This window comes from Typopeltis vanoorti, chromosome 2 (genome assembly GCF_054136105.1).
Source record: "Typopeltis vanoorti isolate ZY-2024b chromosome 2, IOZ_Tvanoo_1.0, whole genome shotgun sequence".
Classification (NCBI taxonomy): domain Eukaryota; kingdom Metazoa; phylum Arthropoda; class Arachnida; order Uropygi; family Thelyphonidae; genus Typopeltis; species Typopeltis vanoorti.
In genome coordinates, this window is record NC_143550.1 from 67700995 (window position 1) to 67727739 (window position 26745).

Sequence of the window (26745 nt, forward strand, 5' to 3'; positions counted from 1 at the left end):
ACAAAAAGAAGGCATAGCCATGGGCTGACCATTATCCTCCCCTCCCCCCATTGCTAACCTTTACATGGAACATTTTGAGCAACATGCTCTAGATTCCTCTCTTTTAAAACCCAAAGTCTGGCTTAGATATGTTGACAATGTTTTTGCTATCTGGCCCCATGGCTGTCAGACATTAGACACTTTTGTCAGCCACCTAAACACACACAACACAAACAATTCACAATTGAGATTGAAAAGTAGAACACACTTCCATTTCTAGATACACTTGTCACATGTCTTCCTTCTGGCAGTCTTTCCTTCACTGTTTACCGGAAACAGACACATAATGGCCAATATATACACAAAAACTCCTACCACTAGCAACACAAAAAGTGTTGCATTAATACACTAAAAGTCCTTTCTAGTGTATTAATGACTAGGGGTCATTAATACACTAAAAAGGACTTGAAGATTTGCTCCAATGAACAAACACTTAAAGATGAATTAAAAGTTATCAGCAATACCTTCCTAAAAAATTGTTACAGCCAAAATACTATCAACAAAATTCTGTACAAAGACCTCACTTAAAAACAAAAATAAACAAGATTATAATAAAACTAACCATTCCATACATTGAAGAGATATCAGACAAAATTAACAGAATTTACTACAAAAATACAACCTTAAAGTCACCTTTAAACCTCCTGCAAAATTAAAGAACTTACTCAACACATCCAAGGATCCACTCCCTCCACCGGCCCACCCTGGAGTATATCGTATTCATTGCACCTGTAATTTGCCCTATATAAGGGAAACAGAATGCACAATTCCTATCAGAAAAAAGGAACATAAATGACATTAAATTTAAGGAGGCTTGTGAGATTCTTATCAATCACCCTAATCTTAACAATAATGATGGTCTAAAAATCCCAAGCATATGGAAGGCACATATTCTATCCACTTAACCTTTCTCCCTAAGAGTTAATTATAAATAGGACCATAGATAATCCAGAATTAAATCTAATATAACAATTGTCATGTTAAATTAGGACATCATTTTTCACTGTAACAAAACTATCTATATGAAAAAATGTATCTCTGATATAGTCTTAAATAGAATATAGCTTTGATGTAGTTATTTTATTTTATTTCATTTATTTATTGTAATTTTATTTTAATTTCACTAGAGGTCAGGCCAGTAGATTAACCATTGATCAAATCATTGTCTCTTCAGCATACTACGTGAAATGTAATTTAGCTTGTCTCTGTATATATATATACTAGGGGGGGGGATCTATGCCTCCTGGCATCTATGGCACCCCCCTCCCCGAGTTCTGGACTGGTAAGCCGGTTCTCTCTTTGAATTCTGATGACTCGAAAGGGGTCACCCCCGGCACCCAACCTCCCGAGTTCCGGACTGGTAGGCCTGTTCTCCTTGAATTCTGATTACTTGAAAAAGGGGGGGGGGGTTCCGCTCCCCTGGCACCCAATCCTCCAATTCCGGACTGGTAGGCCAGTTCTTCTTGAATTCTGATGACTCAAATTTTGAAGACTTGACACTCGGGATAGCCTGAGTTTTAAAACGTTTCAAAAAACGTGACATAAAAAGGCTTATCATTTTATATATATAGGGTAGATATGTGTATACTCCAGATGATGACCTTAATATGAAGGTCGAAATGTCAGGAAATTAAAATAATTATTTATAACAAGGTTGTAGAGTCCATAATTTATGTAAAATGAATGCTGATCGCCATGTAACACTAAAGGAAAGAATCGAATACTTGCATTCGATTCTTCCACCACTAGTTGAGTCACATCACCTGATGAAATCCTCTGTAGTGAGATGGGCTGCAGTGGTGCAGTGTAAGAGCAGGCATATTAGTTATAGATGGTGGTGTTTTGCACTGCAATCATTTTGTGATGTCTTATATACAGTCAGGTTTCTTTTTATGTGGTAGATACGTTTCACAGAGAACCACATATAAAAAATCGCACAAAAAAGGCCTAACTTATGTTGAAAAATTAGGAATATGTTCCATAATTTTCTAAAACCGCATAAAACCGAAGCAATGAATTAAAATAAACCTAAAATCGCATAAAAAAAGTTTATGAAAATTCAGGAAAATAAGAATGCCTAAGTTGTTTTAAAGCTTTATTCATTTAATTTTATTGAAAAGTAAAATTTTTTTTTAACATTTTGTCATCAGAATTATCATCGCTATTAGACAATATTTGGCAACGTTTGCGAACTGGTGCAAATCACTTTCATCACCAGAAGAGATAGTCAGTGCATCAGATCTGCATGGTAAAGGCAAGGTGCTTCACAAACAGAATTAGCTTCACTCTCATTCTGTGCTGATCTTTTTTTCTTCTGACAATGTAATCAGTCATTAAACTTTGCAATGATGATTTCACTAATTTTTTATACAGCTCGCGATATCCAGACATACAGTTCTTCAGTTCAGCTGGAATTTAAAGGCTTGTTCAGAATGTGTGCCATTAACAAGAAAATGATTTTCCAATTTATTGCACAATTCAAGACCTTCTCAAATTGTATTTGCAGTGAGGGGACAGGTTTTTCTTCTGCTTCACTATCATTTCCTGGATCTTCGACAATATCTAAAGTTAATCGATATCCAATAATATCATCATCACTTAAGGCATTATCCACAAGCAATTCGTCTACATCATTCTGGCTAAATGTATCAAAACCTTCTCCACCAATTTCATGTGCCAATGTAATGTAATGATTTCAGCTGATAATGTAGATGTTTGCATGGTTGCACTGTTTGCTATACATCCAGGCCAAGCTGCTTTCCAGCAAGCATTTAAAGTTTGTGGTCTTATTTCAGCGATAGCAGATGCAACATGATTTAAGCAGTCAAAATAGAAAATTTTTTCCCATGCATCAATTACTGTTAATGATTCATTTTCTAGTTTATCCAATATAAATTGAAAAGTGTGCTTAATGTAATATTTTTTTTTTTAAAGTAGCAATTATGCCTTGATTTAATGGCTGAATAATGCTTGTTGTATTGGGTGGAAAAAACACTACTGCACATTTGGATGTTCTAAATGCGGATGACTTGGTGCATTGTTAACAATTAATAAAACTTTAAAATCAAGAGCTTTTTGCTTCATGTATGTGTCCACTTCTAGTACAAAGCAATTATTGAACCATTCAGTAAATACAGCAGTTGTTACCCAGGCCTTTCTATTAGCCATCCAATGTACTGGCAGCTGTTTTAGATCTTTGCCTTTTAGAGCATGTGGTCTTAGAAATCGATTTACTAGGAGGGGTTTCAATATTCGATCTCCTGATGCATTACTCGATCTTTGCTTGCTTTAAACCCACTTACTTTTTTCTCAGACTTGGCGATGTAAGTTTGATGAGGCATTTTCTTCCAAAACAATCCTGTTTCGTCAGTGTTAAACACTTGATCGGGACAATATCCGCCATCTTCAATAATTTTGTCTAACTTCTCTTAAAAATTTTTGACTGCTTCTTCATCTGCTGCTGTAACCTCACTTGTAATCTTCACATTATGAAGTGCATTCCTTTTTTAAAAACCCAGTTTATCATCCTTTGCTAGTCGAATATTCTTTACCAGCCTGGAAAGCGGAAGTAGACAGCTCCAAATGCTTATCTGTTTCATAAAACCGAAGCGCTTTTTGTTTAATTAAATAACCACTTATAGGAATTCCCCTTTGAGTTAATTCTTCAATCCAAATTATGAGCGCTCGTTCCATGTTTTCTAATAAAGCATCTCTTGAGTACGATGATAATTTGGCACTTAATTTTTGCCAGAAATGACAGATTTTCTTATTGCGACTTCATTCTTTTTAATTGCTCTTATAGTAGATTCGTCTAAATTAAAATGTTTACCAATCACCATAGACCCCTCTCCTTTTGCTAAGCAATCTAAAATTGCAATTTTCATTTCCAAAGAAAAACAATTTCTTTGGTGCTTTTTTCCTCCAATGGGCCAAATTTAATTAATTAATAATAAAAAATAAGCTAATTAACAATTAATTATTAATGAATGCATTACAAAATAACAAGGTGTTCCATGAAAATTTCAGGATTTGTGAAGTGTTTCCATCATAGAAAAATTTTGGGAAATGCTGGATTACCCTATTATTGGAAGTGATTCTCCTTCTGTTGACATACGCAGAAGTGTCAAAAGGTCTCGACACTTCTGCGGGCGTGCACTGCATAACTTCAAATCCCCATAAAAAGAGACCCGAGTGAACTTTTTATATAAAAATAAAGTGGACATCATATAAATTTATAATATTAAGATGTGTATAAATGACAATAACCATTGGGTTTCCAATAGTTATTGTCTTCCAATTGTTATTGTTATTTAATATTCAATCCTTTGAATATTAAAGAAAAACCAGAGGAACTGTCCACTTTAGAATATGAAAATCTCATCAACCTGACGTCAAACAGCCAAATAAAATAAAACAGGCATGGCCAACTTCATCCTATACGAGGGCCAATATATGATGAGTGGTAGCGACACAGGCCGCACACTAACTTAAATAAAAATAAACTCTGCATTTTTTCAAGGCAATAGTTATATGTATTGAATTACCATCATCATCAACAAATTCCTGCTATGTACCTTCAAGGGGTGTACAGGATATGATAGTACTACATGAAAAAAATTATATCATTATTAATTTCCTATCTACAATTTTCCTCCAAATCAGTCTGTTACTTGTCAAGACTCCAACATTATCAGATCTTATATTTCTATCGTCTAAGGCACTTTGTACCGTGCCAATCCACCTATATCTTGGTCTTCCTCTGGGTCATTTTCCTGCCAACCTGGCAGAGAACACTTGTTTTGCTAATCTTTCTTTGCCCATTCTGTTTATGTGACCATACCACCTGAGATTAGCTCTGCTAACGCATTCCTGGATGCTGACAATGTCAAGTTCTTTCCTAATATCCTCGTTTTTAATATGATATTGCCATTGATGCCATCTGTTCACGCCTATAATCTTTCTCAGGACTCTCATATCTGTGGTCTCTAGTCTTTGGTCAAGTGTTTTACTTCTGACCCAGCTCTCAGATCCAAGTTAAAACTTGTTTGAACACTGTCTTGTATACAGCTAACTTAGTGTTCCAACTAATTTCTCTCTTATTCCATATGAATTTATTCAATTGACTTCCCACCATACCAGCTTTGCTGATTCTGTTGTCTATTTCTATATTTAATTTACCATCTTCAGTAAAAATCGTGCCTAAATAGCTGAAATGTTTTACTTGTTCCACAGGTTCTCCATTCACAACACAGTTGACATTTTCGATGATTCTGCCTATTTTCATTGTCTTTGTCTTTTTATTGCTGAGCTTCATACCATATCTATTACAACAGATATTCAATTTAGTCACAGAATCTTGCAGACTTGTAGCGGATTTATTTAGAAGTATAACATCATCTGCATAAAGCAAAGAGCTGACATTAACATCTCGAATTTTGATATCATGTTTAATACCACTTTCCTTCATAATGTGATCCATATAGATAATGAATAACAGAGGGGATAATGTACGTCCTTGTCTCACACCAGATTTAACATTAAACCATCTTCCTGTACTTCCTGCAATTCTAACTGCTGACTTACAACTCAAATAAAGACTAAGTATTGCTTGATATAATGCCCCATTGACACCATATAACTGCAGCGTATTGAATAGCTTCTCTCTTGGCACCTTGTCATATGCCTTTTCCAAATCGACAAAACTTAAATACAGATCTTTGTTATATTCCCATGCTTTCTCAACTATTTGTCATAAAGTGAAGATCTGATCCTGACAGCCTCTATTTGACCTGAATCCAGCTTGTTCTTCACCAAGCATTTCTTCCAGAATTCTTCTCAACCGTTTCTCAAGTATATTTGCATAGATCTTGCCGGGAACACTCAGTAGGGAAATACCTCTGTAATTCTCACAAGCAGTTTTATTCCCCTTTTTATATATGGGTACTATGAGAGCTCTACTCCAATCATCAGGAATTCGTCCCTCTGTCCAGGCTTTCTGAACCATGCAGTGCAGCCACTGTAAGACTCTCACACCACCATACTTCAGCATTTCTGGTCGAATATCGTCTACTCCTGCTGCCATTCCACATTTCAAGCCTTTGATGGCTTTTTCTACTTCAAGTATGGATATGTATTCCTGACTGCATGCCTGGTCAGTGTTTTTTTACCACCATGCTGTCATCATTGCTTGTTTCATTTAAAAGTTTTTCAAAGTAATTACTCCATACTTCAAGGATATCTTTTTCTCCAGTTTTCATGTCACCTTTATCATCTCTAACTCCTTTTACAGCACTCTTTCCTCCATTCCTAAGCTTCTTCAACAACCTCCAGAATATTTTGCCACCTTCTTGATATTTATTTTCTATATTCTTGCCAAAGTCCTCCCATGACTTTTGTTTAGCTAGTTTTACACAGTGTTTAGCATTCTTGCATTTGTCTCTATATTCTCTAAGAGCACAAGCTGACTTATTTGACAGGAACTTTTGATATGCTTTTTTCTTTTCCTTCACAGCCTCTTTAACTTCCTGTGTCCACCAGGGAGTTCTGATTTTTTTATCCTTACAGACAACCTCACCACATGCCTCTCTGGCAGAATCAATCAAAGTTTTCTTCAGAGTTTGCCACCGAATCTCCAAGGTTTGATTCCTGTTCTCAAACTCTTTCATTTTTTCTTCAATAATCTTTGTGTATTTTAGTCTACAGTTCACATCTGAGAGCTGCTCAACTTTTATTCGCTTTAAAACTTTCTTACACGTTATTCTTTTCAATATGAAATTCAATTTTATCTTGCTCAAGACTAGATAGTGATCACTTCCAATTTCAAATCCTCTGTACACTCTGGTGTCCTGCACAAGGGAGAAAACATCACTATCAACAATAACATAGTCAATGAGACTTTTCTTATTCCTTGCTTCTTCTCTCCATGTGAATTTGTGCACATTTTTATGTTGGAACATAGTGTTAGTAATAACCAGTCCATGTCCTGAGCAGAAATCCAACAGATATTTGCCATTATTATTAGCTTTGCTCTTTTCTCCAAATTTTCCCAAAATATTTTTGTATGTCTCACAATCATTTCCTACTCTGCTATTTAGATCCCCAACAAGGATCAACTTTTCATTTTTCATTGTGTCAGTTGCTTTATATAAAGCTTCAAAAAATTCCTCCACTTCTACCTAAGTAGAACCTTCTGTGGGACCATAGGCACAAATAAGTCTCATTGTCCAGTTCCCCATTCTCATATTTGCCCACATTACTCTACTTGAGACTGACTTCCATGCAAGAAGTTTAGCCTCGTATTTTGTGTTGAATACTATAGCCACTCCTTCTTTTCTTAGATTGTCATTGCTTGAATATAACATTTTGTAATTATTGCTCAGAAAGATCTCACCAGTTTTTGTCTTTTTTTGTTTCAGTCACCCCTATTATGTCGATCTGGTACTTATCTAATTCCTCAGCTAGCTCCATTTCTTTGCCATTCAGGCTTCTTACGTTGATAGTACCGATCTTTAACTCTGGTGATGTTGAGTTGGGGTTTGTTTTCAGATTTGTTCCAGTAGCTGACTTTTCGCTGTTCGCCCTGGTTCCCTGGTGAAAACAACAGAGGCCTTGTTTAACCGGGCGACGCCCCAGCCGGCATGAAATTTTGTCATGTTGTACCATCATTTTTTATTTTGGTTTAACCAATAAGAATACAATTTGGTCGGCTAAATCCCAAATTGCCAGCCCATCCTCGTTCGTTCAGTATCCAAGTAGATACCCAACAGGGTGCACCACGAGGTGAGGATTGGACATTAGGTCAGAAGCCCTGGTCGGTTCTTCGCATTCCTTTTAAGGCTATGTGGAGGTCTCCTCTCAGTTATACAGCTTTGACCCTTAAGCACCCCATATTGAATTACCATATTTGTTAAATCATTTTACTACTGGGAGAACAATATAAAATATTTGATTGATTTAAATATAAGTTATGAAATTAAATTTAATTACATATTTCTGTTTTTTTTTTTTACATGTAATACAACTTAATGAGAACACTGCGGGCGTTCATGAGCGGCAACAAGTTCTTCAAAGTCAATTTTCAATGATGATCACGATATTCATAACAAATCCTGAAGGTGATTCCGTGTTGAGATTACAAATTATTTCTCAGAAATAATGAATATAACTAGTATATCAATCAGAAAATCTGTGGTCGAAACTAATAGCTAAACTGATAATACATATAATTTAATATAGTTTTTATCCTTCCGTGGGCTGCACAAAATCACATTATGGGCCGCATGCAGCCCACGGGCCTGCTGTTGGCCACCTATGACTTAAAAGAAGAATATCCAAATTTATTCAAAAAAAAAAAACAAAAAAAACACCAGTCCTCAACAGGACCACCTAGTGAGGACTAGTGTGGCGCATCACCAAACATCTGAGTGACCATATGCCAGCTAATGATTTCAAATAAATAGATAGAAGGTTGATTTGGTAGCCAGAGTAATTTTTGTCCACATTCTAAATAATGTACAAGATATTTTGATATAATTCTTTACAGCTTGTCTCATCTACAGATATAAAGTGGAAGACCAACACATGTATTTTATCAGCTCTTTCTGGAATTTCTTGAGAAAACGTTGAATGTATTTCAAGAAAAGTTCTTTTTAAAACTAAGGCAAGTTAAACAAATCTTGACCATGAATTGTTAACTGCTATTATAATGATTACTTTCACAAATACTTATTTCTTAACAAAAAATATTGGTTTGCTTAATAATAAAAAAATAAATAAATAATAATAATAATAAACAAAATAAAATAATAATATGTGTTCTTTATTCTAATTTTTTTTCTAATATATTAAACAAGAGACGTAAAAAAAAAAAAAAAAAAAAAAAATCTATAACCCAGCAGTGCATTATTGGAGCAAGTGGTTAAGGAGAATAAAGGAATTTCTTAAATATTTTTTGAAAAGATGGAGATTGCATTGATTGAAAAAAATGGTATGAGGGAAGGCTGTTCCATAGATGATGAGGTGGTTCAATAAGTTTGGCATCAAAATGAGCATGGATGTTGACTGACTACACATACATGATGAGAGGAAAGTGGAGAAATGGTAATGGCAAGTTCTGTTGGAATTATCTATAAAGAAGGCATGATTCAGAAACAGTGTTGGTGAGAATGTTAATGGAGGGAGTCTCTGAGAGAGGAATATATATTAAACAGTGCCCTCTTCTATATATATATATATATATGTATATATAATCAGGGCTTGAAAAATTAGCTTCTCTGCTCATTTGTGATGAGGGAGAATTTTTAGCTGACAAGTGAAGAAATCAGAAAGGGGGGGGGGTTCACTTTAATTGTCAGTTTTTCTTTTCGTAATGTTGATTCTATGGCATGCTTTATGTTAAACAGTTTTTTTTATTTTTTTTATTTTTCCATACTTATTGCAACCACCACTCAGGCATGTGGTCATTGCAAATTATTGTTTTTGTCAATTTTCACTGATTTTGTCATAATGAAATATGATCAATAAGAGGAAAAGCCTGAGAGGACAAGACTAAGAGGACACATATCATTTTATCTCTAAATAGCACTCAAGCATACGCAATTACAGTTAGTCAAGGTCTAGCTGAAAATATCTTGGATACCTTGCACTGAATCAAATATATAAAAAAAAAATTACTATGCTTCACCACATCAAATACAAATTTGAAAGACTTTTTGGAAATTGTCATAAAGATCTGGGAAACATTAATTCTTAGACTTCCTGCTGAACAGCCAAGGCTAGCTAATAGCATCCATACAAGGATGTCTCTCTTAGGATCCAAACTTCTTCGACTCATTTTGTGTGTATGTGTTATTAAAATTTTTATATTATATCCCAGATACCTCTGTGATAGAGATAAAATATTGCAACATACTTCAAAATAGCCAGCCAATCATGAAACATCAACACCTACAGCATGCGGCAGACAGCAGTAATTGGCTTACATCAAAACTGCTAATGGAGCATTCAGAATTTGAAATAATAATAGTGGATATGTAAACTTGAAAAGTTTAGAAAGTAGTATTACAGATTTCTTTTTAATTTTCTTAAGTGATATAATTTTTTTATATTCATTCTAAAAATGAAACCTAAATGTCTTTTTTTTTTTTTTTTTCACTTACTGTGGCAGCATGAGAAACAGATACTGAGAAAACCTATTTTATATGTTTTCTCACAGTTACCGTTATTTGCTAATGGTCATGTATTACTGATTATAGTAATGCTATTACTATTCCCTTTATCTGGGGCACCTCTTGGAAAAAAAAAAAAAGTAGCCAGCACTTCCAACTGCATATGATGTTAGTTACCCTTACCCACTCTCCCTCTCCTCTGTGTTCCAGGTTTGTCAATGTCATATTATGGACAAATTAGGAGATACATTAACATGTTCTGTTAGTGCATCTCTTAGTTAGAAGAACACAAATACATCCAGTCAAGGTCTAGCTGAAAATGTATTGGATACCTTGCACTGAATCAAATGTAAAAAAAATTACTATGCGTCACCACAACAAATACAAATTTGTAAGACTTTTTGGAAATTGTCATAAAAGATTTGGGAAGCATTAATTCTTAGCCTTCCTGCTGAACAGCCAAGGCTAGCTAATAGCACACATAGAAGGATGCCCCTCTTAGGATGCGAACTTCTTCCACTTATTGTGTGTGTGTTATTAAAATTTTTATATTATATCCTAGATGCCTCCATAATAAAGATAAAATATTGCAACAATTAAACCTGAGTTCATTTATTTCTTTGTGTTGTTTTCTTTCCATTAAACCTAATTATGAGTTTGTTATAGTCATAGATAGTTTGTAGTACTAAATTTTCTTTAGACAGCATTGTACCTATAGATGCCTACAGCTTCAGTAAGAAATTTTTAGTAGCTTGTTATAGTGAGAGTAAACAACTGTATTGTGGGTATTTAACACTAATTTTTTGAGTAAAACATACTGACTAATGGAATGAAAATGGAACAAAAAATATGACATCAATCTAAATGGGGCACTCAACATAACATTTGAAAATGGAAGCTTCATGAGTTAAATTCAAAAATTCTATTGTTTCAAAAAGAGCAGTGCAAAGAAGAATTATTCCAGATGAACAAAGAAATATTTTATTTTTTTATATCCCTTCTATAAAACATTGGCAATTCACAACACATTTTAGCCTGACTTTGTGCTAAGAAATAATTCAGGAGACCAGTACTGGAAGCCAAACACAAAACTTTTCCGACCGACTTCATGTCACCAATAAGTAGGATGGTGGTATCACACCAGACAATGAAAATCATCTACACATCAAAACATTCACAAACCATAGTAGGATTTGAACCTATATCCTACTGACTGGAGATACTAACCAGAGATAGAAACTAATCCAACAACAATGCAAGCCTGGACAAATTTCCTTGCATTTTCACTGCAACAAAACCATCTTCTATCTCAAATACTAATGGTCAACCTGAGTTAATCTCCAGACATTCTTGAAAGGCATATATATCAGGATTTTCTTTTGGGAGAAACAAGCCATATACTGAAAATTCAATATATAGTTTGTTTCTGAGCTTCAAATTCAATAATACACAAGGAATATTTACCTCACTCATGACATGGTTTTAATGCAAATTATCAGGTGAGGGTAATAGGTAAGATAATTATGTTTCCACAAGTCACCAGAAAGAACATTATTCGGCAATGCTTTTCTCATTTTGAACTGCAATGTTCCAAATTTACATGAAAATGTTTTCATATAAATTTAATATTCAATAATAATATTAAATAATTCAATAATATTATGAAAATATATGTGTAACCACAAGATAATAAAATATGATGGGCAATAGATGTGATAACTTAAGTTTTATAATTAAGCAGACCTTGAAGACAAATATTTAGAACATTTCATGATAGAACATTTTCTCTACCTGCAGTGAACTCATAACTCCATTTGCCAAGCTAGACAGTCTTCCAGCTACTTTTGTAACACCATCCTTCACTCCTTCTTTAATGTCATAAAGATTAGGCCCATTGTAATTGACAGCAGCAGCAGTACGTCTTGAGGATGACTCTCCAAAATAGTCTTCACTTGAAATGCTACTTGACCCTTCAAATCTTGATAAATTTGTTTGTCTTTCAAACTAATTAATAATAATAAAAGTCTTGTTTCAATTAATGGTAAAAAGAAAAATTATAATATAATAAATCAATTATATTAAATGTGTAGCAAAAAAAAAAAAAAAAAAATTGAAAAAATTTTTTTCTTTGAATTTTCTTTCAAACTAAGTTTTAGTACAGTGTAGGGACTTGTTGCCTTTCCAATTAATTCTGTGACACATTTGGAGGGCATAATCAGAAAGGCTTGTTTTACTAATGAAAGAATTTAATATGTTATTTTCTTATTGGAATTGTGCATCCTGTTTCCCTATGTAGAGTAACTTGCAAGTGTAATGCATTTTGTAAACCTCCAGGTGGGAGAGATAAGGAAGGAGAGTTTTGTATAAGCTAAGTATGCTTTATGTAAATATGTTGCATAAGGATTATCATCAAAATCAGGTAATGTGCGTGTGTGTGCATACCACTGTTACTGTCCAGTAAGATAGCTTTGTTCATATGCATGAGTGAGCAAGAACAGGCAGATACATCATTACCACCTTAAGTAACAGACAAGTTATGCACCCATATGATTTAGTACTTTCCTTTATCAAAGACAGTGTGTTATGTTTAGAATGACTTGCTGGGATGCATTTTGGTGGAACTAATCATCTGTTGTCGCACAAAGGGCAGCATTTTGTGTGATTTTAATCCTGTCTAAAGATACAGCTGCACAGTCTAAGTGTATGAACAGTGTATACTTCTGCTCTGCGTAAGTAACAAAACATTAAAAATCTGTTGTACTTTGCATGTGAAGTGGAAGATCAAGAGCAGATCTGGAATCTTGTATATGTTGCAACTGATGTGCTCAGTATTTAAGAGGATGGCATTTCTCCTCTTAAATTATTTAAGCAAATAACATTCATCAATGCCATTTGTTGTTCCAATGGTATGGAGGGAGCTTAGCATGATACTGACAGCTACTGCTGTTAAAACATCTCCAATTTTTTTTTTTTTCCAAAGTTAAAACATGGAATAAAATATTCAAACTTGCCATGAAACAAGTTCCTAACCACCTGAGACATGACTGTAGACAAAACAGACAACTTCACTGAGAGACATGAAAGTACAGCATCATATCTGCATGAAATAGGTCCAGATTTTTAGCTGCCAGTTATGAGAGCCTCATTTGAAAATTCAAGCAGAATTTAATCATCATGTGAGAAATTTCATACACAAGCTGAAGTTTTAGGATCTAAGACTAAGATCACTTTGACAGTGTCAAAAAAATTTAACAATGTCAAAGTGATTTGCAAAACTGCAAAATTCAATGCCCCACTAAGAAAAACCAATTATGTTTTTCTGAATTGGGTAGTGAATTTTGCAACAATTTTACCATTGGAAACTGATCAACCTAAGAAAGTCGTGAATCTGTTGTTACAAAGACAAAAAGTTTTTTTTATTAATATTGAGAATAGCTTAATTTAGTTTGAGTGTTCTAATTAAATGCAAGCATTGTTGAAGTATGTTTACAATATTTTTATATTTAATTGTTGAATTAGTTATCACAGGTAATGACATCAGAATATAGATAGTTAGCCCCTTTAACTTTCTTAGGAGTAGCTTCATGTGATATGGCATATCACAAAAACCAGAGAAGTTCAGTACAATTACAGAAATATCACAGCTGTGATGGATACTTCCTAATACTATTCCCATATATGATATTTAAAATACTATAGGTTGATTAATCAACCTCTTGGGTATAGGCTCAACATAAAAAAAAAAAAAAGACCAGAGAATACAAGGGAGAAAAAAAGGGTGTGAAAGATCATAAAAGGTGAAAAATGATATGGTGATTCTGTAATTATAAGCATGCTAGACAAGTAAATAAAAGAGTGTGTTGTGCAGGAATAAAGATTCATAGCAAGATTGATTTCACAGGCAAGAAAGCAGAATAACTAGAAGAGATTAGTTAGAACAAATGGCTTGAAAGGAGATAAGAGAGAAAATATGAAAGAGTTGTTCAATGAAGTTAAAAAGAAGCTAAAAAGAAGTTATAAAGCTTTTTGCCAGGTATGACATGATGAATGGACTGAGGAGGACTGTGATTGCTAATGATATAATACACAGGCTATGCAGAAGAAATGGTGTGCCATACATTGATGCATGGAGTTTTTTTTTTTTTTTTTTTTTAATGGTAGAAATGACCTTTAAGGTAGAGATGACTGCAAGTGCAGGATGAACTTCACTTATATGAATTTGGTGTTAAATGCTAGAAAAACCTGGAGTTCAGTAAAAGAGTGAATACAGTAGTCAAGGAAACTGAGTATGATAGGACTACATAAGACCTTAGATGACAGTGAGAAATCTGCATATGAAATAGTGAGAAATTGGGATTGTTATGTGGGGGTAGAGAAAATGATAACATGGTAGGCATGATCTTGAGAATTCTGAGCAGTTTTTGTCAAATAAGAAAGGCAATGATTCCAATAGCGGGTAAGGAATTTGGTCGATGAATCAACTCAGTGTTTATTTGAATAAGTCAGCTGTTAACAGTTACTTGAATACACATCAGTCTAATGGCTGGTTATCCTGCATGTTCACTAATGCCATATGCATCAGAAGTAAACATGAATTTTTAGCATTTGTAAAGGATACAAGACTAAAAATTATTGGCATCAATGAGACCTGAGCTGAATAGAATAGGATATCCTTATAGGAATAGAATGTGATAGGTGCAATGTATTCAGGAAGGACAGGCAAGACAAAGGATGGAAGAGTACTGTTGATGTGTAATCCTGAATGCTAGTGGCAGCATGAGTAATACAGCCAATGAGTTGAGGCAGAGATTAACAATAGTTGGTTGCTAATGTTGATAAGTTGATAATGCATAATTGGTTGCTACTACAGGCCAGGCTCAAACTGCACAGATCACATGTACCTATAATGATACATTACAGATACTATAGCTATGAGAATATAGACTAAAGAAAGTCTACAAGATGAGGGAAAGAGAATTTAAATTTACAATTATTGAGAAATTTTTTATTTTGATTTATTCGTGTGGGATTACCCCCATTCCTCGACTGCCCCTTAGGACTGGTTGAGCCCTCCTACCGAGGGATTAAGTACTACATTCTATGAGTGCAGCCTGTGTGTTCATGGAGCCAGTTTGCCTGCTTGAGGGATGAAAAGCCACCCCAGATAAACTGGGAGGGAAAACCCTGCTGTCCATGCCCAAGACCAGCTAACTTGGCTATGGCTGAGGAAGATCCTTAAGTGACTCATATCATCGCCATGAATTGAATCTAGGACACTCCTCCCCAGGCATATGGTTGCGAAGCGCATAGCCACTAAGCTAACTGCGCAGACATTGAGGGATAATGACCTTAAGCAGAAGGGATTCAGAATCTAGTAACAGCATCTGAGAATAGACATAAATTATATAAATCTGTATATATATTTGGTTGCCATATATGGAGAAAATGATTATGCAGTTTTACCAAGTGAGGTGGCAAATCATGTGAGAACTTTATCCATGAAAGAAAAATTAGTGGTCCATGGGAAGTAGTCAAAGGATGTTTGAGGGAGGCTGTAGCTGACTTCAACTCTAAAATCAAGAGAATACATCATATGGAAGTCAAATTGATAAACAAGACTTTGAAGCATGAAAATGTTGTAGATCCACTACTAGGAGGAAAGGCCAGAATAAAAAAGCAGGTCAAGAGAGTGACAGCTATGATGAAAGAGAAATTAGACTATGAAAAGCAGTCTCACAGACTAAGGAAAATCCAAGAAAATTTTATCACTATGTGGTAAGTAAAAGGAAAAATTATCATAAAAGAATAACCTTAAGGAATGAAGAAGGTCGGCAAGTATTACATTCTTCAGAAATAACTGAGTTATTAAGCAATCACTTTAGTAAGGTATACATTCCAGGCAGACCCATTAGCTATCTAAAAGATGAGATGAAACTAGAAAAAAATACAGGTGAATGAGTTGGAAGTATTAAGTTGCAAAAGCTTTATTGGAACACAGTGTGAAAATGGATGGGATATTGGGCAAGGATTCTGAAGAAAAATGTGAGATAATTATTAACAACAGACCTCACATGGAGTCTAAACATTTATCACAGAAGATACACTTACACAACATTCATCAAACTGTGTTTTAAACTATTCACCACAATCACCATACAGTCAGGCAATGCATTTGACTCACCAACCACCCTCCATGCAAATAACTCATCCCCAATCCTTATACAGTTTCCAAAGATATCCTCTTGTTCTATCCCCCTCTCCCATTCCATGAAAAATTTCTTCCACATTAACCTTGTGACAAGATCTAACCAAATAATGTCTCAATCATATCTACACTATCCTTCTCCTATTTGCAAGGCTTTACAAATTGCATTCTCTCAACCTGTCTTCACATCCCACATTTCAAACTAGTTACACTTTGGTAAATTTTCTCTGGACTCTTTGTAATATATCCTCATTACCATGAAAATCAGGTGACCAAATCAGTGCACAACAATCCATATAAGCCTAATCAAGGTGTTATATATTGGAACCATAACATCTTTATTTCTGCATGTTAAGGTCCTCTGCATCTTCGCCATAATCAGTGTGATGACTTCACAACTTGTGCAATGTAACTCCTGAACTTCAGGTCCTTGTCTGCCACCATTACAAGATCTCTCACTGAGCATACACTATGCATTCCATTGTGACATACCAAATTTCAGAACCTTGCACTTTGCAACACTGAACTGATAGTTCCATTTACATAGTTCCATTGTCATTTTGTAATAAAGTTACGTGACCAAAAATTGATGTGTTTCACTACATTATGACACTCACTCTGCACATCTTCCAAGTAATTCTCTGTTTACCTGAAAAGTGGTATGCATCCATTTGAAACACTCTGTATTGTTATAGAACATAAATAAATTGAAACATAAGGGAAACATGACTTCCCTTTAAACAATAAATTAAATGATAACCACAGTAATTAACTTTAATGAAATGAAAGTACAGATATTTTGTACTGAAAATAACAGTACATCATCAGCATATGGAAACAAGCAAATCAAAGAAACAGGAATACAAGGTACATACAGAAGTCAGTGGTTTACCAATTTAAAACTGTTGCCATGTGCTAGAAATTAATATTAATAAATAATATTATTAAAAACTATTTTTGATGGTTACATAAAATAAGATCTCCCAAACTTTTGGGAGAGAGCGAGACAATCGTAACGATTCAGATTTCATCATCATCAAATTCCTGACATGTACCGTCAAGGGGTGTGCAGGATATGATAGTACTACATGAAAAATTTACATCATTACTAACTTCCTATCTACAAGATTTGGCCAATGTAAATGGGCTTTGCAACTTTCTTTGAAAAGGCATTCATATTTAAACCTCAATTTTGAAGAAGTATCATCTTATTCTCACATATTTTCCTATCAACAAAATTTCTCATCTGTTGCCATCTACAAAAGACAAACTGTCACCTCTATCATTAGTTGGCATTTACCAGATACCTTGTGAATGTAATATGACATATTTTTGGCAGAGAGGACATTCTGTGAAAAAAAGAATTAATGAACATGAATATTATATTAAATATATGAAACCTCAAAATTGCCTGTTCTTTTGAAAGCCAACATTTGTCCCACAGAAGTCATTGAACATTACCCATGTCTCACAACCGCAGAAAGCATTTGTGAATATGCATGTTTCCAGCATTCTCAGCTTTAAGCTCACTGATTTACTTTCCCATATCTTGTCCATTACCTGAAGGTTTAACTTTTGCTTCTGTTATCCAAGATCTTATTGTTTTTCTACAGTCTAAATCTTGTGTTGCTTCATAGATATAGCGTTCTTAACCTCTTCCAGCTCTTGTCCGTTGACCTTTATATACACACACTGCATGGAAAGAAGTCAACAGACATCCCCAATGGATAAGGGACATCGTGCCATACAAAGAGTCATGTTTGTAGCTGGTATAAATTGGAGGAATATGATGCTTCCAAGTCAGTGTAATACTGCTGTCTGAGTGAAATGGCTGCTAGAGAACTGATAGAGTTTGAAAGAGGCATTGTGATAGGATGTCATGTAGTAGGCCTATCTATTCGGTAAAGTGTTGACAAATTGGGCCATCCCACGTTAACAAACAGTCATACTATACTAAGATGGAAGCACACAGAGTCAACTGCAAGTTGATTGACTCTGTGCACTTCTAACTTCTCTCAGATGTCTCGAGTAGAAACCCATCACACTCACTGAATGTGACCATAGGGCTACAAAGGATAATATGTAAACACCACCATGTCAGCTGACGCATTATATGCAGAGTTATGGACACTGATTGGAACATGAATCTTCACACAAAAAAACATTCAGAACCAAGGCACACGACATAGGTTTCTGTGGAAGGATCGTAATATGTAACCCCCACATTATCTGAACCAACATGCAGTATCGTCTTCAGTGGTGCAAAGAGTGTGTATTGTGGCAGATGCCCGGTGAACATCTCTTACCACAGTTCGTAGTGGTTCATGAAATTCAGAGGTGGCGATGTGATGGTATGGTCCTGTTTTTCCTGGTTTGGCCTCGAACCTTTGATAAACACTGAATTCTGAGAGATATATCAATATTCTGGAACATGCAATGCTTCCTACTCTGTGATTTTTCTATAAAACTGATTATTGTCTCTTTCAGTGACAATGCACTGTGTCCTAAGGCTGCTGCTGTAATTGCATGTGGATACGAATGTCACTACACTTGATTGGCCTCCACAGAACCCTGATCTCGACCCTACTGAACACCTGGAGCATCTGGTGAGGTCAAGGGATGTCCAACACATGACAGTCCAGACTTCATTACATGCTTACAGGAAGAACGACCCAAAATTCCCACTGCTGCAATCATCACGGTGAAGTAGGAGATCCTACATCTTATTAAGGCACCATGGCTGTTTGTTCCTCATACTATGGTGCCCACTGACTTCTTTCCGAGCAGTGTATGTGTGCATACACACACACACAATTAAAGCAATTTAATATATATATATACATGCATTGCAAATGTATTGCTGACATTTAAAGGTGTTCTGGATGCCATACTATTGTTGGACATGTTCATGCTGGCATAATCCCAAAGTTGGATAGCTGAAGAGTGACAATCAATAATCTCGGCTTCAAGTCATTAAATTTGTTTAATTACACACACACACACACACAATTAAAGCAATTTAATATATATATATACAGTAAAACCCCGAAGTTACGTGGTAGATGGGACCAACAAAAAACGTGTAAGTCGAATTCGCGTAACTCGGGATATAATTTTGCATGTAATTTATATATACAAACATACAATTGGGACCAAAGGTTTACAAAACCACCTATATTTTTTAAGAAATATAATCATAATTGTAATTTTTCGTACATAAAAAAAAAGAAAGTTATTTCGATGTCGATGGTTTCATAAAATCTAATAGATTCGTCTGATGGCATAATGTCTTTTTCTTGTCACGCAAAATTTCTTCATAGCAAGCAAATGATTTTCTTATTCCTTGCCTTGTGGCTATCTTCCTCATTAGAATCTATGTCCTCCAAAATCTGTAAACCTTTCTTTTATGATTGTTCTTACCGTGGATTCCTGTAGTTCAAACTTCTTTGTTAGCTCACAAATTTTCATTCTGCCTTCAAAATCCTTAATAATGTTGAGTTTTGTTTCCAAAGTCAATGTTATTATTTTCATGCTAGCTGAAGAAGAATCGGACTTGCTTCTTTTGGATGACATTATTTTTTATGTGATAAAATTTTTATCAAGAACATAACATTAAACAATTGCAAGGTTTGTAGACTATAAAAATCGTGTATAAAATTGGAGACCGCATGAAACACATCAGTGCTTGTTCACAGCATGTGCGACACTGGCGAATGCGGCCGGCGCCTGAAAGATACTACTAGTGGTGAGGCGTGAAGCGGGACAGGAATACGTACATATAAGAAACAGCGTAACTCCGGATTCGCGTAAGTCGGGGTATGACTGTATATATATATAATTAAAGAAATTTAATGACTAGAAGCCGAGATTACTGATTGTCACTCTTCAGCTATCCAACTTTGGGATCATGCCAGCATGAACATGTCCAACAATACTATGACATCCAGAACACCTTTAAATGTCAGCAATACATTTGCAAGTTAATTTATAACTGTTGTTCTCTTGTAATGTATACGTTTGTATTTCACTTTTCATGTTATGCACCTGATGGAGTCTTCTAAGAAGACAAAACTAGTTGTTTGTTCAAATAATAAATATTTTTCCATTATGGTAACTCTCAGATTCTGGTCATTAAATTTCTTTAATTACTCGTATGTCATATAGCCGAGTAAATCTGTTGCAATCAAATAATATATATATATATATATATATATATAGGGTGATTCTAAATTACTGTCGGAGTTTCCTTGGCTTATAATTTTTAAACCAGAAACAACAAAATAAAACTGCTTACAGAACACGAGAGTATAACTCAAAAAGTTTCATTTGGGAGATAATGATGTCATACTTCAAATTGGTGACTGTTCAATAGAAAATAGAAAACAATGTGCGTGCTTTGGTTTTTCGAAACAAAGTCCATTATTACAATGCAACATCATTCCAAAACTCAGTATGGAAAACATCCACCCTCAGGTAATGCTATCCAACACTGGTTAAAGCAATTTCAAGACAGTGGTAGTGTTCAGCACCAAAAAAGGAGTGGGAAGACAGCACTTCACAGGAAGATGCAGATCGAATCCAGGAAGCATTTTATCGAATCCCACAAAAATCAATTAGATAAGCTTCTTTGCAGTTAGGTATACCACAAATAACTGTTTGGAGGATTGTTCAGAACTGCCTTCAATTTTGTGCCTACAAATTGCAGATTGTGCAGGCTTTACAGCCAGACAACAAACCCTGCCATATCCAATGTGCCCAAGACATTTTGTCAAAATGTCGAAGCTGATGAAAATTACCTTCGGAGATGGATATTTAGTGATGAAGCAACGTTTTGTATATGAGGGAGGGTAAATCGTTATAATTGTAGAATATGGAGATCAGAAAACTTTCAAGCCATTCAAGTATTCGAAAGAGATAGTCCAATGTGAATGTCTGGTGTGCTTTGTCATATTCAGAAGTTTTTTTGGGATCCTTTTTGCAGAAAAAAACAGTGACAGTAGTGAACTATCTGGATATGCTACAGCTGTATCTGTTATCCCAGTTGGAAGATCATCAGTCAAATGTGGTGCTCCAGCAAGATGGAGCACCACCATATTGGGCTCATTGTTGCTGTGATAGAAACAGTTACACCCCAAATGATGGAGAACACTTGGAGCGAAATTGATTATCGCTTGGACATCTTACGTGTCACAAAAGGCACACATATTGAAATTGTTTAGCATTCTGCAGTATTGTTTCTATAGGTAATAAAACTTTATTAGTTACACTTTCGTATTCTGTAAGCAGTTTTATTTTGTTGTTTCAGTTTGAAAATTATAGGCCATGGAAACCGTAACAATAATTTTCATCCTGTGTGTATATGTATTTAAAATAAAAAGCTCTCTCCAGATCAAAAAGTACTAAATAGTACAATTTGATGATAAGGAGGGAATGTCACTTCATTCAGACAAAAGAGCTTGTATCTGAGATGTCAGACATTCCATATGCTATAAATTGTGAACTCTCACAGTTAACAGTGGGAGAGTATAAAACTTCTGCAATGGGGGAAACCAGTGTTTTTAAATAAGGATGATATAGCCTTCTTTAGTTTGGCCTGGTCAAATATGAAATTATCAGATGACATTAGATGCTCAGTTGGGACAGAAGGACAAACGCTTCAGTTAATAAGTCATTAATATGTAACACAACAATTGTCCAATGACGTGAGATTCACATATGTACCTACAAACACACATACAGTTGAAACATTTATAAGCTATTATTGTCTTGCCTTCATTCATAAAGCATTTAAAACTGACACCTTACAAAAATCCAAACTTTCTCATATAACTTTCTACTAAAGGATTTTAAAATCACTGTGCACAAATGCCTTGAACTGAGTCAGTGAGTGAGTGAGTATTACATTAATTTGCATAAAATTCAGTTAATACATTTAAAAATCAGAACAGAACAGAATGATATCATAAATTAGAAGAAATAAGAGCATACTTAAAATTCATAAATGTACCTGGGCTGACTACCCAAAGTTATACACATCCAAGAGAGGGACTTTCTAGTGTCCGCTGTCAATTCTTTAATTATTAGTTATCATGTATAACCAGCGTATAAGCCTCTCAACAAGAACAAGAGAGGGAGAAAATGCATATGTTGTGTGTGTGTGCTACACGCATGCATGCAACATATAAACATATCAACAAAGTATTTAGTATTCCTTGTCCATTTATGCTAAAAACTAGATTCTCCTCCTTATCCATTGTATGACATATACATTACTTTTGCAAATTATAATATTTAGCTAAAAAGAGGATCTGCCTTCTTATTGGATTATATCAGATTTATTCAGCAGAAAAATCTATAAAACTGCAGAGCAAACAATCACCACAGTTCTTGAGTAAGATCAGCTGGGAACTTATTTTCCAATGCCAAATGTGATGGTATTATATTAGAGTGAAGAAAATCATCTACCACTTTGAATGATTGCAGTCTATACTTTGAAGAAAAAAGCCATATTTATTTCATATATTTACAATAAAAAATTCATATATATGTATATAATTTAAGTCTTTCTCTTGGACAATGTTTATAAAGGTTGTTAGAAAATTACCTTTTTTTTTTTCAAAAAAAAAAAAAATATATATATATAAGAATTAACTCAAACTGACAGTTTTGGCATTTATAATTTTACTTCATTTGTGTAAAATTAATGGAATGATACTATTTATTACTTACGCTACATCTACTACATTGAGCATGTAAAGGACAACTGCAACATGGTACGTGGAGAGTTGACTCATTTTTAGATTCCAATGGGGGGGGGGGGGGTATAATGAAATAGTGACTAACAACAGATTCTGTTAATTACCATTTTGTGTGCAAATTAGGACTGCTATACATTTGGATTATCTTCTTTTTTGGATGAAATGTCCATAATTTTGGTATTTCGGTGATCAACTGATTGCTCAGTCACATGATTATTTCCTCCGATAGGATGAGATGACCACCAGAGGAAAAAACCAGGATAACATTTGTCAAAACATTCATATAGTACATTAGTCAAATGAGGTCAACTTTTCACAATATCATAAGAAAATGTATTTTATATTGTATTGATAGTCAAATCATGCTTCTACGGATCTGCTACAAGCTCAAACTCAGTTTGAGCTTGTAGCAGATCCATAGAACAACTTTTTTGCATTCATTCATAATAACTCTTCACAGTATACATAACACCAAGACAGGAAAAAATACATTTATTGAACTTAGTAATATTTTGCTGGTTTTCTACCCAGCATCTTCAGATGCACAAATAACTGTGACAGGTGCATAGCATTGAATTAAATAATTGTGTAAAAACAATTCAAACTGTAACTAAAACAGAACTAATGTTGTTATATAGCACCCTCTGTGGGCTGAATAACCATAAAGTTAATTTGGGGAAATCAGAGTATCGGGTTTCAAAATGACTCTCTCTCTCCTAGATCTTTGCAAATTAATGCAACCATACTTCTTGAGGTTGGGAGAGTGCTGCTGGAAGGGTGGTAGCATGAATGCTTACGTAAATACCTTCCTGTATAAATGGGTTTTCTGTAAATGGAAAAGGATAATAAGCCATTAGGAAGTAGTTGTGCCATTAGTGTATCTAGAAAGGGGAGAAATTGTTGCTTTCTTCTTCTATGATGAAGTTTAATTTTAGGATGTTGGCTGCTAAGATGTGCTAATATGTATCGAATGAGCCAGATAGAAAGCACATTATCAACATAGCACAGCCAAACTATTAGTATGGCTGCATTCAGTGCTTGGTTTTCAAATATAACAGTTTCCATATAGCAGTTAGCTGGGGGAGCAGGGAGGGGGTAAAGGGGAGCCCACTGCACTCTGATCCAGTTGCTTGTATATTTTTCCTTTTCATAAAAAATAACCTGAATACATGACAAATTGGAATAATTCTATGTCAGCGTGAAAATTAGGCTTTGACAGAGACCCTTGACCTCATTTAGCCATATTCCCTCCCCTCTCCCTGAGATACCTGAATTCAGTGGAGCAATGATTGTCAAAGTACCTGTAGAATAGATATCTCACTCTATAGATATATCCCTCTATCTCACTGCAGCTGTAAGATAGAGGTTGAAGTGAATCTATAAGAGAGGGATCATCTTTGAGCTAAACTGCAATCCTCTTGACCACCCCAAACATGAGAGCAATATTCTAATAGCACTGGATGTATGGGCGTCAGTAGGGCTTGTCTTTAGTTTTTAAGTGAGAAGGACTATTATAAGTGTTTACTACTGTAAGAGTAAAATACTAATGCAAAAATACATCCAGCAAGTGGGTTTAGGATAGCTGCAGCAAAACATATGTGCATTTCAGATACTTAGGCACGATTTTTAGTGAAGATGGTAAATTAAATATGGAAATAGATAGCAGAATCAAAGCTGGTATGGTAGGAAGTCAACTGAATAAATTTAAATGGCAGAAATATAAGATCTTATAATATTGGAGTCTTGACAAATAGATTAATCTGGAGGAAAATTATTGATCAGAAGTTAGTAATGGTGTAACTTTTTCATGTAGTACTATCATAATTATCCTATAATTATCCTGATATACACTCTGAGGGTATATCGGGAATTTGATGATAATGATGAGAAATGACTCTCTGTATTTGTGTTTATAAAAATCATGTAATTCTAATTACTTCAGAATCTCTACTGGATCCAAAAAACTGATCTGAAGAAATTGCTTTTGCATTTCCAAACTTTTTTTGGGCTTCATCATTAGTTGTAATACCTATACTTAAAATTCCTCTTCTCAATTGACTGCCACTGGAAAAGAAAGAAAAAAAAATGCAGTTAAAACTATATTTAAAAAAAGTTCACTTCAAATGTAAAGTAATTCTTTTTTTTTTTTTTTTTTTGTGAAATGAAAAATTCAAGACAAAAGTAGCCATTATAAAAAAAGCAAAATCTTTTGCAGCTAAGTTTTTAAAAACTATGTTTGAAAATCAGCAGTTAAATCATTTGCAAGAATAACTGTATATGGTACTTTATCCAGCAAACAGAAAAAATACTGAGCATTTTGGTATGAAATGTTCAATGTATTTCATTTTTGAAATATCTCATTTCACTCAGATTTCTACAATATTTGGAGAGTAGAACTTTAACTCAATGTTTTGATCATCTTAATGAGAGCTATAATCAAGTGCTGCATATCAGACAGTGTTATAAAAAAAAATAATAATAATAAAAATCCTATCTCATTAAGGAAAAGTAAACCTACAACACATTAGTATTGTAGTGCAGGCTAAGACAAACCAGGGACCAAACAAGGCACTTTGTACATTTTTCAGTCACTTCAGGCTGCTAATAAGCAGGTAAATCAGCAATGAGATCACCAGTAAATGAAAATCATCTACATCTAAACTTTTACAAACATCCATACTACAGTCAAATTAGAACCTGTAGTCTGAAAGTCAGAAAACAAAGAAGCCACTTGGTCACAACTAGGCCAGCAGAGAAAAATAATAATTTTAAGTGGCTGATAATTTTCATAATGATGCAAGCAAATATACATGGAGTGAATAACAGCAAATAAATAATAATAGTCTCAATGACTATGCTATTGTTGAGAGCTTAGGTTCTTCAAACTTCTGTAAATGCAATGTTTTCCCATAGTTCGCTTTGCATATTGCAGATCTATCCAAGTGATTTTAGAAAATGAAAACAGCAAATACTACTGGACATACCAGAAAAGTTAGAATTTAATTATACTGAGTTATCTTTGTCTACAATATCCTGTATTTCTTTCTATGTTACATTTTGAAAATATTTCATTATAATTTTATTTAATTATTATTGAAATTATTTATTTCATTATTTTATCATTTAAATTATTATTTAAATAATTAAATTAATTATATGTAAATAAGCATTCAATTATTAAGTATCCACTTATATGGATAGTGGATTCTTATCTCAGCCATAATCTCAGCCCTTCAATTTCCAACTTTCTAGATAGGAAGATACAGATTGAAAAGAGCACATGTCACTATAGTTAAAAGATTGTTAAAAGATCGTTTATATAGTTCAAAGAGAACTGCACAGACTAAAAAAATAGACAGAAGCAAATTTGAAGTATGCAGTTCTGAAAGTTGCCACTAGCAACTGCCAGATGCTCAGCATCAAATTGCCTATCCCAAAATGGAAGATGTTGATAACAGCACATACTTATGAAGTTCGTGAATGCTCACTCCATAGAATTTATCCAGTATGCATTAAAATAATCAGTAAAATAAGGTGTGCCACTTTACAAAGTGAGTGTGAGAAGGTTCCCCCCACC

At 34.5% G+C, this 26745-nt stretch overlaps 1 protein-coding gene across 1 annotated transcript in view; it reads right to left on the bottom strand.

Annotated features, from left to right (window-relative positions):
* Nucleotides 1-26745, bottom strand: part of ArfGAP3 (ADP-ribosylation factor GTPase activating protein 3) — a 234546-nt gene that overhangs the window by 47313 nt on the left and 160488 nt on the right. Inside the window, exons 8-9 of the mRNA XM_090401616.1 lie at nt 25106-25232; nt 11997-12209 (exon numbers count right to left, since the gene is read on the bottom strand). Of these exons, the coding sequence (XP_090257742.1) occupies nt 11997-12209; nt 25106-25232 (340 nt within the window). The remainder of the gene's footprint in view (nt 1-11996; nt 12210-25105; nt 25233-26745) is intronic.